This window comes from Lepisosteus platostomus, chromosome 14, assembly GCF_059453375.1.
Source record: "Lepisosteus platostomus isolate fLepPlt1 chromosome 14, fLepPlt1.hap1, whole genome shotgun sequence".
Taxonomy (NCBI): domain Eukaryota; kingdom Metazoa; phylum Chordata; class Actinopteri; order Semionotiformes; family Lepisosteidae; genus Lepisosteus; species Lepisosteus platostomus.
Genome location: NC_142624.1, coordinates 22,167,595 through 22,185,336, shown reverse-complemented (window position 1 = coordinate 22,185,336; position 17,742 = coordinate 22,167,595). Strand labels below are relative to the sequence as shown.

Genomic DNA, 17,742 nt, shown 5'->3' with positions numbered 1-17,742 from the left:
AGCTTTACCAGTGTGGGCAAGTTGTTTGGTCCAGACCTCCACAACTCTTTATAGAAATGAAAGTACTTACTGTTTTCCTTCTGGAAAACTTCCACTTTTAATTCATATTTGTTTCCTGAGGTTCTGCTTTCGCCTTTGAGCCACAAACATTAAATATTTTATTTAAATGTTTTATTCAGTATTTGTCTAATTCACTAGGACCAAAACAATCCGTCTAAAAGCATTTAATACTTTCTGTGCTGTTTTCAAAACAATTCCAGCCTGAAGCCCTTTGGAAAGATTCAATGAGGAAAAAAAAACTTACAATGGTCTGTTCTGTGAAATGGGATCAGGCTTTATACATGCAAGCTGGTATGTAACTTGATTGACTTTGATAACTCCAAATGGCATTGAATAACAAAGCACCATTAAAAGGCAATAACACTTATGTTCTTTTTCATTGTGTTTACTTTACAGACATAAGTGTTTGTTCAGGTATCACATAAATACACATTGAAACCATTACTTAAGCAATCAGTCTTGCTTCTTGTTTGAAACCATATAAGCCCACTCCTATACTTTCTCTATCGGGGCTGAAGCCAAAGGATCCAGCCCTAGATAAATATCTAATTGTTTTGCAAACATTTGCTTTTTATTACAATCATACTACCCAAGCTTTAGCCATCTATGATTAAAAATAGTTAATCAAGATTAAATAAGCATTCTTGGCTTCAAAAATGCACTCTTGCATAACACAACTGGGTCTCTTGCATAATCAGGGCTTTCTGTTGTTTCATGTTAAGAGACTGGAACACTGCCACTAATATGTAGAGAGTACACAATGCTGCCCAGAGAAATATTATTTTCCTTAGTGTCTCACAGGTCAATTTCATAGTCTTTAGACAACATTTAGTCTTTTATTTTGTAGCAAGACCATAAGGAAATTCTAGACTCAGACTGTCAGGACTCACACAATAGTAATTTATTGATCTCCAAGGAGATTTTGCAAGACTAAATCAATAGGGAGCAGTACTAAACATCCATCCATTTTTACTGACTGTTTTCTCCTTGGAAGGTTGCAGTGAGCAAGTATCTCACACAGCAGAACTAGTTCAGCACCAAACCAGCCCAAGAGCTATAGTGACACCAACCACTACCGCACTGTGCTGCCCACAGTTTTGAAACATGCTTTATTGCCCTGAAAAAAAGATGAAAAGAAAAATGAGGGGAGAAAAAAACTAAATGCTTGTTCACTTGGAATTAGTTATTTTGGAACACGGTTATTCTTCACGTGAGCTCTGGTTGAAAATCAATGTGTATGTTTATTCTGTGTGTAGAAGCAGTACAATACTGCACTGTTTGCATGAAACCAGGCCTTTGACCAAATGTGCCTTTGCATATGATAATGTGGGCCTCTCTCTCTTTCAAAGAAGAATCTTATTTTTTGTAAGCAAACACATCTACATAAGCTTCTTTACTAATGGTAGAGATTGCCTATTGATTTTTAGCTACAGCAGTGTAAGTTTATTGTCGTGAGTTTTTTTTAATTAATTATAATTATTTTCTTCATAAGTAAATTCTTTGGGGGGAAGTGACACAATTTTTACTGAAAGTGCATTCTTACACATCATGAGTGTGATTCCAAAGCAACCCACTGTTGTCAACACTAAATACTAAAACTCGAACTAGATTCCAATCAAATGTATACATTAATTTTAAATAATAGCTCCAAAAATAAATTTAGCACACCTCATAGATGAATATTTAATTACCTAACCCTGGTTTTTGTTTGTTTTTTTCTCTCTGGGAGATATTTACCAGAGATTTCAAACAAATTAGAGAATGACCACAAAGCTCCTTTAGAGTCAGTGATCTAATATTACATAAAAACAAGCAAGCTTAACTTAAACATTACATTGCGAATACCAGACTGATGAAACTGCACAACTACAGGTTTGTATTTAGCATTCTGTTTGTGAGCAATTACCCTTTTTACTGTTGCATGACTGTAAGCTTCTCTGAAATGTTTTTTTCATTCAAAACCTACCTCAAATTACAGTTGCTAAAGTATCCTACAGGTTTGCCTTGGTCTAATCCTGCATTTATCTGAGTGTTAAAAACACATTTTCTTCAACTCCTTGTGGCTTGTTTTTGGAATGATAAAGCTTTAGTTTTAGTGGGTGATGTCATGACATGTGATCATGCTCTTATCTAGATCATGCTGTGTCATGTCTCTTATCACACGACCCACAGGGAACTTCATGTTTCTCAGATGATATTGTCCAGTAGACAAACAGACCAATTTTAGGCCTAAATTTAGTATCATAAATAGAAGAATTTTCCATTACAATTATTTTTTTAAATTAAGAAAAACATGTCATGTTATATTGCACGCAGTTGTCTGTCAGCTTTAAATATTGTAAAAAACTATCTGTGCCTAGTTTAACATATTGGCCAGATTATGAGATTATTTTCATTTGAAGAATTCCTGTAGCTGATGAAGAGGAGAAAGGAAATACCCAAGGAATTCCAGTATGTTTTGTTGGAACACGTTCTTGCCATTACAAAGTCCATAGATTTTTAAATGTGGCTGTAATATTACAGTACTTGCATGCGACTCAGAAATTGACATAAGGCAGTGTTTTTACTTGGTCATCTGAAAGAAAGCATTGTTATGCGTGTCTCTGTTAAGCACTAGTGGTTCAAAGAAGAGGAGTTATTAGTAGAAAATTCTGGAGCTAAACAGATGAGCCATGTTGCCTAATGCACAGCTTTTGGCAGCCTAATGTTTGTTGAGGACAGAGCAAAAAACACCTAACAGGTGTATGAATTAAGAAAGACCTTCAGGCTTTATCTGACCCTTAACATCTGGTGGTGTGTTTGTCACATTTATTTGAACAGGAATCAGAGTAAAAGTTCATGAGCTGTGTGAATGATCAGTTTGCTGAAGTTGGTATCAGTTGTGCTCGTCAGGTTTCCAGCAAAACATTTTAACATTTTGCTTAAGCAGAGGATCAAAATACAAATTGAAGAAACTAAAAAAGATTTTAACAAAGAAACAATACCAAGTTTACTTAACATTTTACATTGAACAAAACAAATCATTTGAGACTCCTTTTTTACTCTGTTTTTATTCCAGTACAAAAAATGGCTTCCATTAATCTTCCTACACTGGGAGAAATTTCATTTCAATATAATTCTATATTACAGAATTTTATTGTTCCACCCACTTTATTGTTAACCTTAGACTTTTAAATGACAGATGAAGTCTTAAGCTGTCTTCAGAAAAGATTTTTCCTTTTAGATACAGACAATCCCTGATAACTGACAAGTAGAAATAAAAGATTTAGGGAGAACAGAATAAACATCTTCCAACTCTAATCTCAGCAAAGCAAACTGTACATATTTATTTTGCTGTTTGTTAAGTGGCAGTTTGTCAAATACACTTCCTTTTATTTAATTTTTCACTACTGCACTGTCCCAAGATAAGATGGTAGTGACATGCACAAATGTTTGGTCATGTTCAGGAGGAAACAGACCTTTTCCTAGGGAAGGTTCTGTCATCGTTCTCAATTAATATGCACAAAATGGTTTTAATGAAAACCATACTTTAATTATCACAACAAGTAACTAAGTTTGTCAGTCACCCTCTAAACACTAAAAGTACCCCTACAAATGCCAAAGAGGCACTGTCAGCTTTTCGTCAGAGAAAAATATTGTTTTGTAGCACTGTGAATACATTTAGTCATTAGTTATTAGTTATTTGTTGCTTTTTCTACCTACATTCAATTTGTAAACATATCTCTGAAAACTCTTCTCTTTACTTGATGGTCAAGACCAAAAGCAGAGCTGTCCAATCTCTGTCCAGGATGTCCAGTGTGTCTGCAGATTTTCATTCCAACTCATCATCTAACTAGCTAAACCAGCTGCTTATTTGCTTAATTGGACCACAAGAATTTCACCCAACCGCTTTGCTTTAAAGAGACATAAAATAATTACACAAAATCCAGCCATCTAGGTCCAAAAATGGACACCCCTGGCATAAGATTTTAACAAAAGGCTTGTATCATACAAATTTGCTTCTTAATTACTGTATATTTCCTGCCAGTTTTGATAAACCTGTCACATAAAAATATGTAAAAAGAATATGAAACAACTGAGACATATTGTAAATTATCAAGATACCGAGCTTAAGATAAACCCTTCCTTTATTGTACAATTATGGAATCACATGAAATATATGTGATATAGTAAATTGAAACATTTTCCATTTTTTTGCAGTGAATAGAAAGAACCGTACACATAAAATGCATCAGCAACACAAGCTTAGAAATGCATCATAATTATAAAAAATACACTTCAGAAAAAGATGCATTTATGCATGTAGTGTGTGTAGTTGCAAAGAAGAGAAAAAGACAAGGTTAAGTAAACAGTTCTAATTGCATTCCCAGAGGCAAAGTCCTGCAATGTTGCAGTGTTGCAATATGGTGATTTTTGACCTTTCAAACTAAGCCATGTACTCTGTCACACCTGCACACACAGAAACAGATCCCTGGGATATTTGTGGCTTTTTTGCTGCTATTTACCAATAACGACAAGCCAAGAAATACTGGATGTTTTACTCACAGTGATGTTTTAAAGCTGTAATTCTTATACATTATTTTTATATATATATATTATTTTATCTACTGTACATATTTTCCAGATTATATGTTTTGCTTAGTATGTACAGTATATTACTAATCAACCACATGCTATAGTAATGAGTAAAATTGTATGGCACACATTGTTTTACAGATGTATGAACCATGCTTCTCTGATAAATAGAATCCTTGTTGTCAAGATTATGTATTTTTTACCATTTTATTTTTATGTACACTGATGATATGTTCCTTGTCCTGAACATACATTTAAACTGTGGTATATTCATTGATAAAAAATGAGATCATTTCTCTTTTGGTCTGGGATCACAAAATATTAACAATTCAAAACTTAAAACAACAAGAAAGCCTTTGTATTGTAATGACCTTAAATTGTAGCAGACTTTTTGATTTTTTTTTACTGCTTGCTTCTAAAATTCACATTTTTTAAATAACATGATTAATTACACATTTTTAATAATTATGTACATTTTTTTTATTATTTGTGCCGTTACCGGTTATTTTATCTGCATCTTGTTTCCTTTTCCTTTAATTCTGTATTACTTTGACATATTGTGATGTAGGAGGCACTGTATAAAATATAATTATTGCTATGGTACCATTTAGTTGACTTTTACACGCTTTCAAAATGACCAGCATAAAACTCTATCCCTTTATATTCTGCTATTTGAAAGTTCTTAAGGGTGATTTTAAATTCTTCAACGCTAAATTTGTAAGCATTGTAAATAAATGGTTATATATGGTGAGTATAAAATCTTGCAGTCACAACTCTGAAAAAGGTATCCCTGTATTTTTTTTCTTGCAATGTATGGTCAGTTTTTCCATTATATTCACATGCTTATGATTTCATCAGCACAGAAGCCTTTGCAGAGTGGAAAAAGGGTGAAGAATAGGTTTCTCAGCAGCTCAACGCCTGCTGAGACCATTTTGTGGTCTTATTGTTCTAAAAGAAATGTTAACTTCTTCTAACAAAGTTATTCACATGATCTCTAATGGATCGTCACCTATGTTGGTAAGAATTCACTCTGAATGGAACTTTCCCCAAATACTTCCATTATGTATAGTACTGTTTTCACAAATCCCTCTCAAATTCTAACATACAGTACAGTACTGTGTGAAATACGAAGTTGGGCTGCAATTTATCAACAGTATTAGACTGAGACAAATTTATTTTAAGGGTTTCTGTGCACTTGTCGTTTGAGATTTCCCTTCCAGGAGCCCCAGTGTTCACTACATTTTTAAATCTCTACAATGGTATCAATTGTATGCTTGTATAAATCTTGTGTTGCATTGCCTGGCAACTATGACATTACAACATGTCAATATACTATTGTATAAGGTAAGATTTCTTTTTTACATAAAATATATTATTTAATAATGAATAACTTTCATTGTATACCTACTTTTCCCTCAATTATCATAATTAGTTTCAGTTCTAGACACACAAATATGTATTTAGGCCTTGCTTTATAAATATACAGGTCCATTTATTTAAATTATATATGTAACAAATATTACAGTATGTGTAATCTGCAAACCTGACTAAAATTACAATAGAATAAAAAACAATTATTTCCCCCTTCAAAAATATTTTCAGTTGTTTCTTCTCAACACTTAGCATGTTTTTAACACGTGCAACCTTTATCAAATTGTGTTTTGCCAGAAAAAGAAAACCAGGACAGAGAAAGTTGTAGTCGTCTGTTTGCACTTGAGATAAAATGTCCTCAATGTTTAATCAAATGTGCTCTTGCAAGCTATCATCTTACTATTTACATTATTTACATAAAACCTGAACAGTGTTCAATGGCTACTAGGTTTTCTTATAGACTAGGTCTAGACTGTTCACCAAAGATCAACAAACCTTGCATTTTTTATTTCCTACTAATACTGTATGCATAGAGAAATCAAATCATTCTCTCAAGGCAATAAAGTGATAAAAAATGTTTATCAGTGTTTCAGATTGATTGTAATTTCCTCATTGTATGATGGGTATTATGTGATCATTAAAATTTTTAAAGGGCCATACCTTGAATTTTGCCTGTGGTGCACTTTCCTTTCCTTAAAAAGAAAACATTGTTTACCACCTTTATTATCCTATGTGACTTACTCATCCTGCTCATTCAAGTTTAGAAGTATGTCAAGTCACTGTCAGGTATATTATTAAACCCAGAAGGCCAATTTCACAATGCATTGACATTGTAATTAGAAAATCGATCAGTATATAAAGCTATATTGGCATTATTATTTTCAGCACTGTATACAGTATATTGTCTTTCTATGTCACACTATGTTCCTCTAGTTTAGTGTAAAAAAAGTACTTAGGAATCAAATCAATTTTTGCAATGTAATTAATTTGAACACAACAGCTATATCAAACAATTACCTCACGCATCAAGTTTTTAAAGATCTATTATTTTATTTTGACCAAACTGTTCTCAGGTTCACTGTGGTAGACTGCTTTATTAATCTAAATACTCTCAATAGGATAGTGAAGTTATCGGTGCACAATAATTACAGCTGGAGATAAGCAGAAGGCCAGTTATAATCACCGACTGACATGACCACCCCTTGCACAGTAAATTTGAGGTCCTTCTACCTCAAATCTGTTGATTCAGACAGCCTAATAAGTAACTGATAAGTTATTTTCATACTGTATTTATGTAGCTCACTGACAACCCAACTTCTTTATTTATCTTTGGATTGTGAGGATTATTTAAAACTTCTGACTTGTATTTAATCTTATGCATGTCAGTTTTTAATTCGTTAATGGATTCATTTTGTCTTAAATGTATTATGTATTGTGTAACGTCTTTTACTTACTTGAAGTAATAAGTTTATTCGAAATTGCACAGAACGTGTGTTTTGAGTGGATTGGAGCGCCATACAGTGGTGAAAATTATTTCACCCTCCGGCCACTAGAGGGAGACCTTCTTAGATGATTTATGGATTAAAAAAAAAACATTCTCTTGTTATCAGACTCTAACACAACGTCTAGTGAATATGTCGTCTCCCGTTGCAGAGGGTTACTTTTGCGTGTGTTGTATGCGGTTGTATTATATCGATTAAGATAGCCAAAATGTCAAATAAAAATCAAGTGAAAGATGATGTTGTACAAGCAAAAGCGAAACAGAAAGAAGAATTAAATAAAAAGGTGAGTTACACAGACTGCTATTTTTAAAAATTGTGAATGAAACTTCAGAGAATATTGTTCTCTGTTGTGTATGTTTTATGTTTCTTATAGATCTGTTCCTGTTTTGATCATGATTAATGTTTTTAATTTGGGTATTTATAAGGGTGAAATGTATATAAACTGTAGCCAGTATGTAGCCAGACAAGGTTTTGGAATTGTGGCTACCGATTAAAAAGAGCGAACCATGCACACTGTCACTTGAACCATTAAGATGACTCTTTAAGTTGGATCGTAAAGAAATTCTAGTAATTTCGTATTTTGCAGATAAGAGAACAAAAAATTGTGATTGATGAGCTCTCCAATCTTAAGAAAACCAGGGTAAGGAACTATTTTTTCATGAGAGTATTTTATCTTTTAATAGTTTTCATTAATGTTTTGCCTTACATGTTTATGTACGAGACTGTTTATGTATTGAAACACTATGATCAAAGCGATGCAAACCATGCTTTTCTTACAGACGAAAGAATAGCAATATTCTGTGTTGTGCTTTTCTGTCATTTTAACAGAGGGTGTATGTGCAGCAGCCCAACAGCCACATCTTCTTTTTGGCAAACAAAGCTGAGACACTGAGTGCTTCTAAAAGTAAGCGAGAAAGCCCGAGATCTTGTCAGGGGGACTTATCAGGGAGAACATTGATCATTGAAACAAACTGTAATGCTTGGAGATTTATTAAAATCAATACTTGGCTAAAGAAACCTCATTTATCAATAAGCAATAGACTTATTTCTGTTCGAAGTAGTGGTTGTTCTCATCTTAAAATATCCTGCCATGCTTAGCCTTAAATTTCTGTCAATTATAATTTTTTCCTTTAATTAAGATAGATTTATGGTGATCATGAAATGTCCGTATTAGGTTTTCATTTGATACTTTTTTTTTCTTGCAGATTCACTGGAAAACATGAAGAAGGAGTATCAGGATTTGTAGAAACAAAACAGGATTCTTTTAATTTGGGAGACAGAAAAAATGAGTAAAACTGAATGAATTGCAAACTAAGATGTGCGGTATATGTTGTGTTGTGAGCTTCTCCTCTTTGCCTTCAGAATTGTCAAAGTTTGTGATTAAAAATTTGAAGAACCGAGGACCCAGCTTTAGTCAAGAAATAACAAAGACGGTGAGGGATGTCAACGCTCTGTGCTTTTTCTCTGGCCACGTCCTTCATATGAGAGGAGTCCTGACCCCTCAGCCAGTGCAAGATGAAGATGGAAATGTCTTCCTATGGAATGGGGAGGTCTTTGGTGGTCTGACAGTGGGAACTGAAGAAAACGATACACAGGTCGTTTTCCGCCATCTTACTAAATGCTGCAGCGATGCAGAGATCCTGTCTGCTTTGTCATCTATTCAAGGACCATGGGCTTTCCTGTATTACCAGGCAGACAGACATAGCCTGTGGTTTGGCAGAGACTTTTTTGGTCGACGAAGTCTTCTCTGGCGATACAGCAGTGAAGGGAAATCGATTGCTGTGTCGTCTGTGTCCTCAGATCCTGGTGCCGGGCATGAACAGTGGGAGGAGGTGCCAGCTTGCGGAGTTTATAGGATTGATTTAAAGGCATCTTCTTGTTCAGGTTTCTTGGTTCTAGAGTTTTATCCTTGGGCTTATTCTTGTGACATCCAGTTACCTGTAAATCATGAAGTGAAACGAGAGGACTTACCTTCCTTTGTCTCTTTAGTAATGAATGAAAATGGACTCTTCCTGCACGCTCCGGTTGTTCCCCTAAATAGTGTCATCCCTGAGAGTCTGCCAGTTGCAGAGCACATATTTGGCCCTCAGCCATCTTTTAAAGACCTTGATGTCTTTTTGGAGGATGTCAAGAAGAAGAAACTTGCTCAGCAGCTTATAGATGTTTTAAGTGAGGCAGTGAGGCGGAGGGTCCAGTCTCTTCCTAAAGAAAGCCAGGCAGTGTCTCCTCTTGATGACAAAGCTGATATTGCCATCCTTTTTTCTGGTGGGATTGACTCAATGATTCTTGCTGCCCTAGCAGACCGTCATGTTCCTTTAGAAAAGCCAATTGATCTTTTGAATGTGGCCTTCCAGTTGCAGGAACCAAAGAAGCCGAAAGGATCTACCAGAAACCAAAAGCACAAGCACATTTCAGAAGCAGTTCCCCATTTGGAAGCAACCAGGACAGGTTGTGGGATATCCAAAGAATCTGGCTGTTTTGATGTGCCTGATAGAATTACTGGCAGAGCTGGTGTGCAGGAGCTACAGGCAGTAAGCCCAAAACGAAAATGGAATTTTGTGGAAATTAATATCTCAAAGGAGGAACTTCAAGAAACGAGACAAAAGCGCATCACTCATTTGTTGTATCCATTAGATACGGTCCTGGATGACAGCATTGGTTGTGCAGTTTGGTTTGCTTCCAGAGGAACTGGTTTTGCAGCAGGAGGCAAGGAACAGCAACCATATACCTCAACTGCAAAGGTGCATAATCTTAATATACATTTGTATATAATCATGGTAGCATAGTAGTTAGCATTGCTGCCTCTCAGCCCTGGGATTCTCGGTCCACTTCCGGACCCAGAGTGCTATCTGCGTGCATATTGTACTTGTATATTGTCCCTGTGTTTGTGTGGGCTTCCTCTGGGTGCTTTCCCACAGTCCAAAAACACATTGGTAGGTTAATTGGCTTCTGGGAAGATTGAGTGTGTATGTATGTGTGTTTGTCCTGCGATGGACTGGTGGCCTGTCCAGGGTGTACCCCACCTTGTGCCCATTACTTGCTGGGATAGGCTCCAGCACCCCTGGACCCTGAATCAAAAGAAGCTGTTAGAAAATGGATGGATTGGAAAGCAAATTTGTAGAAAGTGTGACAAATTTTTTAGGATAAGGTTATTTTTCCAACGCGAATCGCCTAATTAGGATTCTGTTGACTCCTGGGCTCTCTGTGACTGTTTAGGTCGTGCTCACTGGAATTGGTGCGGATGAGCAGCTGGCTGGGTACTCCCGCCACCGCCTTCGCTTTAAAACCTCAGGACTGCGGGGTCTTGTCCAAGAGCTAGAGATGGAACTGGGCAGGATCTCTTCACGGAACCTCGGCAGGGACGACAGAATTATTGGAGATCATGGGAAGGAAGCCAGGCAAGTGTTCTCCTTGTGAAATATGATCTTCTATCCATGTTCTGTTTAAAGGCGAGATAGAGATTTGTAGAAGTGGATAATCCTGGGACATCTGGAAAATCATTTTTTTAAACGTAATGTTATAGTCCTCTATCACTGGAAGAAACTGTATAGATTTCAGTTATATTTTACTGAAAGTATGAGAATTTTTTAAAAAAAGATAATTTATAATAGTTTCCTGCAACCTTTATTGCAGTACTCCTCTTAATTAAATAATTGAACACGTTTTTGGCTTGATTAGAGCAGTTTAAGTGATTTTGAGGTTGGCTGATTTAACGCTTTATGGCTTGAATTTTTGATTTTATGTAAAAAAAAATAAGAACTGCACATATATGTAGGAATTCCTCCTTTGACAGAAAAATTGTTGTACACTTGTTCACAGGATGAGGGACTTACAAATCCCAAGTCTCTGCAACCAAGCTGAATGTACCCATGTTGAATATTCTGATGTTATTAGTGTCATGATAATTTTATACAAATGCATGAGATGCACAAAAATATCATTTTTTTACATTTTTCAATAATGAGGTCCATTAGTAGAATAATGATTCAGCTACAATGACTGAATTGTTCAATAAAAAACATTTTCATGTGATGAAACTCAACAAAGCAGCTCTTTTTTTCACAAAAAGAAAAGGCGTCCAGACTGTGCACCTGGATTATAGTCGAGGTTTAATTTTTTCTACAGTCTAACGTGAAAAAACATTACAGTCCTGTCCTGCCAGACAAAAAGCCCAGATTCAGAATTCATACATTTTCTACTGTCAGGACCTTCAAGTCTTTTAACCCTCCAAGACCTCCAAGAACTTTAACCCTCCATGTTAAAGAGACCTATAAAACATGCTGATCTTAATTCTCTTCTCTGCCTATTGATAGGGACAGTCGTGAAGTAGGATGTCAAAATTCCCAATTGGAATTGTTTTATTGCCTTTTGCTTTGTTTTATTTTAAGGATGTTAACAAGCGTAGCGAATGGAAGCTAACAAGAGCTAATGAAGTTATGTGGCCATCAAGTAGAGCAGTTGGGAACACCTGCTCTGTAACAGTTCAAGGATCTCTCTCATCTGGCTTTCGTTACAACTGAGCTCTTCATCGCTGAAACAGAGCTCCATCCATTCACAACTTAACCTTACTTATTAAGTGGTTGCCGCCTTATTTTCATCTCCTCTTAATAGGCAACCGATTGCTAATGTCCAGAAACAGGTGGGAATGATGCTGTCTCAGGCTCTCCCACTGTAAAAAGCAACTGCTGTTCTGTGGAGGCTCTGCTATGAATATTCCAAACACCTGACTGGTGATTTTTTTGAGTGTCGATGCTCATTATTAACTCCATTAATGATGCCGGAAAGTATATTTAAGAACCGGTTATTGTAGGACAATTTGCGATGTAAGAGAAATTCCTCTGTAGGAATGAATGCTCAAAAACATCCTGGAGTAACACGACTGAGAAACTAGACATCGCCTACCTCAAGACAGACGAGGAATAAAGATGGAATATTGTGTTCCCTTTCAGGTTTCCCTTCCTGGATGAAGAGGTGGTTAGCTTTCTGAATGCTGTGCCGGTGTGGGACAAGGCGGACCTGTCCCTGCCCCGCGGACTGGGAGAGAAGCTGCTCTTGCGCCTAGCTGCCAGGGAGCTGAACCTCACAGCCTCCGCAGCGCTGCCAAAGAGAGCCATGCAGTTCGGCTCCAGGATAGCCAAGATGGAGAACAGCACCGAAAAGGGCTCTGACAAATGCAGCAGACTCCACATGACATAAATCCCGCCATTTTATTGTCAGGATGAAAGTGTAACTTTGTAACTAAAACACAATCTTTGTTTTAAAAATATTAAAATATATTGTCCATAAATTTCTTTATCTTCATATTGGTACATTCCTTAACTCTCCTAAATGACATTTGTTTTAATAAAACTTGTACATTATTCACACTATGAAACCCATTATCTTTAATAAAGTTTAGGTCATGAAGATTCTTTGATCGTATATTCCTATATTAAAAAAGGTTAAATAATACTTTACTTGTTCACAATGGTAAGTGTATTTTGAACACTAAATGCTAGTGAGAGATAATATCAAAGTTGCTGAAGAGATTTTATCACCAATGTCCTGGAGCAGTTATCAGTTTAACATCAGATAGTGTAGTCTCGCACCTACTTAAGGTATATTTAGGTGCTGTAATTTCCGGATAAATTCTTCACTGTTTTATTATAATTTTTGTATCCATTCATTTTGTGGTGAGGGTTCAAAACATTTGATTTGGTTGTTGAATTTTTAGACTGTAGCTATTCACAAAGAATACAGCTAAACACTTTTATCTTTTACACTACTACTTCAAATAGGTCTATGTGTTTTTTAACGTTTTTTGAAAGTAGGCATCACATTCTATATAGGATTGCAAGTTTCCAACGTCGAATCGGCCAGAGATCTCATGAATGTAAACCGGCTTCCTAAAATAAAGCAATACAAATTAAAACATAAGAATGGATTATATAAAGTGGTGGTATTGGCTTATTAAAGTAGTGATAAAATTTTGAGCACATGAAAGATATGCCTTCTTTCTATTTAATTTACATAAAGTAGACAGATGGCAAGATTAAGAATTTTTTAATTTATCTGCTGTTCATAAAAAGAAAAACGACTCTTTACTCAAAGCCAAGATGCAATATTGAAATATTTTGGATTTGGAAGCCTTTGGAATTGTTTCAGAATGCTCACTCTGCCATACTACTTAACACAGTGAAGTTAAAAATGTAAGTTCTGTTCACATCAATTTAAGATAAAATGTAGATCGATACCTCTGTATGAGCCATGATAAAAAGTTTCCTGGAGCATCTCTCTCTTCTATTGGTATTGTCTGCAAAACAATGTAATGCATTATATATCACAAAGGAACTTTAAATAGCTAACAACAGTTAACATGTTTTACCTTCTTTTCGTCGAGAAATTTCTCCAGAAGGGGAAGAGTTTTCTTGGAGAACAAGTAGCAGCAAGGGCACTGCAAGAATAGAATTAAAAAGTATGCAAATGCAAACTTTGGAAAAGTATTTTGTTGTAGACACCTGTATTTAAAACAGCATAGCACTCTCCTATGAGAAAGATGAGAGATGAGAGACAAGCAATATATCAAAGAGCTACAACCCTATTACTGGAGAACCACAGTCCAGCAGGATTTGTACTTTAATATAAATAAGAGCAAGGAAAAGTCCATACCAGAGCTTATCTTGTTTTCCATAGGGTTAAGTGAAGTAGAGAGCACATTGACTCTCCCCCTGGATGAGACACTGGTGGTCCCCACTCATACAACAAGATCTGTTCATAAATATACTTTTAAGACTTTCTAGACAGGTTCAGTTTATATAGTATTATAAAGTTAAGGTCGCTCACAGCTCTTCTTGAGTTTGTGTCAGCAGGGGAGGGTTTCTCTTTCATACAGCAGACCTTCATTTCACTGTCCACTTCAAGAATGCCGTATTTCGAGGTCTCTGTGAATTGATTACAAAACAAGTTTTGTTGTGCAGAAGGATTCAAGAAGTCAGCAAGGTTTATATGCACTTAAATGATAGCAGTATACAAACTCTCAAGCAGTGGTTAGCAACTCTGATCCCGAAGAACCATGGTCTTGCATGTTTTATAGGTAACCTTAAATGGTAAACAAGCAGAAAAGAGCATGTTGACTCCCTAATTCAGGGGTCTCAAACTCCATTCCTGGTGGGCCTTGTGTCTTCCGGTTTCTGTATCAATATGAGTAGTTATTTCAGCAATAAACAAACTTATTTTTTAAATAAGACAGGTATAGAATTTTTCCTGGGGTCTTTTACAATTGATTACACAAGACATTTACTTTATTAAAGGTACAATTATCTATAAACTACTGTGAGGCTGTTCAATATTACAAGTTTACAGACCAACTGAATCTGAGTTGATGACACAAACGCCCGAAGAATCTAGGCCCTGCAGGAACTGCATTTTAAGTTTATCTCCCTAAGACTAGTACTACAAGGCCTTGCTGTGCAGCAGAGATCTCCAGTCTTTAAAGCACAAGCTGGTTAACTCATCCAATTAAGCCAATAATGACCTGATTCATGTTATTACAAACTATTGGATGAAAAATCTGTAGACACACTGGCCCTCTAAGACTGGGATTGAGGACCCCTGCTTTACTGGGAGAAAAGGGATACTCTTGGCAACTGGCAAAACTGCTGCAAGCTTATACAGGATAATTTGAACTTTTGCTAAATTATATGTTGTAATGTTCTAATCTGACATACTAACACTTCATGCAGCTTTTTCCAGTCATTATTAGATTCAGGGACAATTTCCCAAATAAGTAAACTTTGAGCACTCAGATGGTTATCAAGACACTGTATACTGTAGCTAGTCCTTATTTCTTGCAAAACAATAAGTTAATGAAGTACTATATCAGTTTGTGCCCTCAGTACCTGGTTTCTATTTTTGCTCACCTTCATCTTTACACTGGTAGGACAAAACCAGATTACATTCATCACATTTTCTTTGTAGATCAAAAAATACATCCAGGAATCTGGAGAGACTGAAGTCCTCCTTAAACAAGGTGTCCCTGTGGAGATAAGCAATTCACTTTTAATTCTGCGCAAATTTCAGTTCTGGTATGTTTTACTTCACTTATATTATAACATTACGTACAAACTAGTAAAAACACATTTGAAGAAAACAAAGGAAATGTCACTTAACTTGGATTGCAAAGTTTAGTTTAACACTGGAAAGTCTTACCCCCCAATAACTAAAACATGGTCCTCTGTAGTGAAATGTTTAATTGCAAGCTGAAGACAAGCAACAGCTCCAAGTCTTTCCTAAAACAAAAAACGAAATACAGAAACAAGTGTAAAAATATGTAATTGATAGATTTCATGTTTCCTAATAAAATGAGAATATAAATATTGAGTATTGGGGTTTATGTTATTATTATGAGATTACTGCAGAAACTCATTCAAATCGGCACTGACCTCATTGCATCTGGTCCCATCGTTAATTATTATAACACCTGGAAACTGCTGTCCCCATTCCTCGAAGTGTTTGAAGTACAACTCATTGGTCTGTTGAAAGGAAGTGAAATTTCTGTGTTCTATCAGTCAGAATACTTTTATTTCTCATTTCATTGCCACCTATTACTGGGGTCTGTAATTGGTCCTGAAGGTTTTCAAAGCTTAAATGATCGATGAACCGCGAGCTGGAAAGCATGTGTAGTTCTAATTAAGCAAATGATTAAAGTCTGAGCACAGCTACAAGAATAACCTGGGTAGCACACCTTTGACCTTAAGTGGTTTCTTTTTAGTGCAGCTGCAATTATATTTTAGGGGCCTACAGTAAATGGCCAAATTATAGATTTATGTTGGACTACAGCCACAACTATACAATGCAATGCAATACAAATGCTTCATTTTATGTTTGATTAAAAGCTGACATAATATTTTTGTTCAAAAGAAAAATGCATATACATTACTTCTGTTTTTCTTTAGAATGTGTGTTGTTGGTGTAGTTAACTGCAGTGCTAGAGGACCAAAGACTGGTTGGTTTTCATTCTAGCTTTTATTTAAAACCTAATAGTTCCACTGAGCAACTTATATGTATCTTTTTTTAAAGAGTTGGTCCATTTTTAATTATACCTTAAAGCCCTTTGGAATTCCAGACCACAAGGCCTAGAACTGACTTGCCCATGTATGAACATAATACACTATCTAATGAATAATGGAAACTTGCAAAAGATGTTACAATGTATATACATACAACAACAAAAATCGCATCCACACAGTCAGTACTGTTTAACGCCTCTATCCAGTGCGAAATCAGAGGGCACCCTCCAACGGGGATCAGGGGTTTCGGGGTGCCGATGAGGCACTTGAACTTCCCCGTTGAGTTGCTCTGGAGATCTCTGTGCAATCTTGTGCCATATCCCGCAGCCAGAATCACAGCCTTCATGCTACCGTGTATGCAACTGCAACAGAATATTAATACGTTTTACTTTTTAAAGACGTAATTTATAATAACAATGTGGTTATAACTAATGGTTTTTTATTTTTGCATAGTCTACAGCTGAAAACGTAATTAACTTTTTTATGTGAAATCCATGTGTGGACGTACAAATGAGTGTACAGTCTTACCCCTGATTTCGTTCTTTTCCGAAACCCTAAATCCAACCGTATGAGTTTTCCTCTTTTAATATTGCCATTTGGCTAAGAGATAAATCTGCAACAATTATTAACTACAATTACACAGCAGTTCACCACAACTGTCCCTTTCCTTGCACAGCGCTTTCCATGGTGAAAGCGAAGTCCATATCCTGCACAAGCATTTGTCAACAAACAATATTGTAACGCAACGGCAGGCGGGCGCCCTTGCCGCATCTGGTCGGCCCCATCCCGACTGGAGGCTCGAACCCGGGACTTCCGATCTCTCTTTAGCTCACGGGGCTAGGTCGCTGCAGAGAGACGCGGAAGTCCCGGGTTCGAGCCTCCAGTCGGGATGGGGCCGACCAGATGCGGCAAGGGCGCCCGCCTGAGCCCCCGTTGCGTTACAATATACATTTTCTTTAAATAAAAAAGTTATTAGCAGTAACAGACATGCCTAGTAATACAACAAATCGCATTTAACCTGCTTAGTGAGCGTATTTATATCCACAGTGAAAAGCGAAGTGGAAAAACAGAGCCTCGAAAATGTGAAACTTATCTACAAAGGCTCTCTGCAGCATTTTTGCAGGAACCAACACGTCAGCCTCCAGTGTCACAGACCACGAAATAAAAACAGCGCCCCTTTCTGCCAT

The 17,742-nt window shown here is 36.3% G+C and overlaps 2 protein-coding genes across 3 annotated transcripts; one reads left to right on the top strand and one right to left on the bottom strand.

Moving 5' to 3' along the window:
- The first annotated feature begins 7,612 nt into the window (after positions 1 to 7,612).
- asnsd1 (asparagine synthetase domain containing 1) lies at positions 7,613 to 12,914 on the top strand. 2 transcript variants are annotated; one of them, XM_088605049.1, is made up of 6 exons: positions 7,613 to 7,791; positions 8,095 to 8,148; positions 8,337 to 8,412; positions 8,714 to 10,249; positions 10,725 to 10,906; positions 12,458 to 12,914. In XM_088605049.1, the coding sequence occupies exons 4-6, from the start codon at positions 8,825 to 8,827 to the stop codon at positions 12,702 to 12,704; spliced, it is 1,854 nt and encodes a 617-aa protein (XP_088461175.1). In that variant the 5' UTR covers positions 7,613 to 7,791; positions 8,095 to 8,148; positions 8,337 to 8,412; positions 8,714 to 8,824; the 3' UTR covers positions 12,705 to 12,914. The 2 variants fall into 2 exon arrangements, with proteins under 2 accessions (XP_088461175.1, XP_088461176.1); XM_088605050.1 differs by having other exon boundaries at positions 8,077 to 8,148.
- LOC148649007 (uncharacterized) lies at positions 11,279 to 17,285 on the bottom strand. The gene is made up of 9 exons (XM_088605054.1): positions 17,084 to 17,285; positions 16,710 to 16,917; positions 15,929 to 16,018; positions 15,696 to 15,775; positions 15,407 to 15,522; positions 14,331 to 14,428; positions 13,873 to 13,941; positions 13,742 to 13,800; positions 11,279 to 13,393 (listed from the first exon to the last, which is right to left on the bottom strand). Exons 2-9 carry the CDS (start codon positions 16,899 to 16,901, stop codon positions 13,288 to 13,290), a joined length of 810 nt encoding a protein of 269 aa, XP_088461180.1. The 5' UTR covers positions 16,902 to 16,917; positions 17,084 to 17,285; the 3' UTR covers positions 11,279 to 13,287.
- Positions 17,286 to 17,742: the final 457 nt, after the last annotated feature.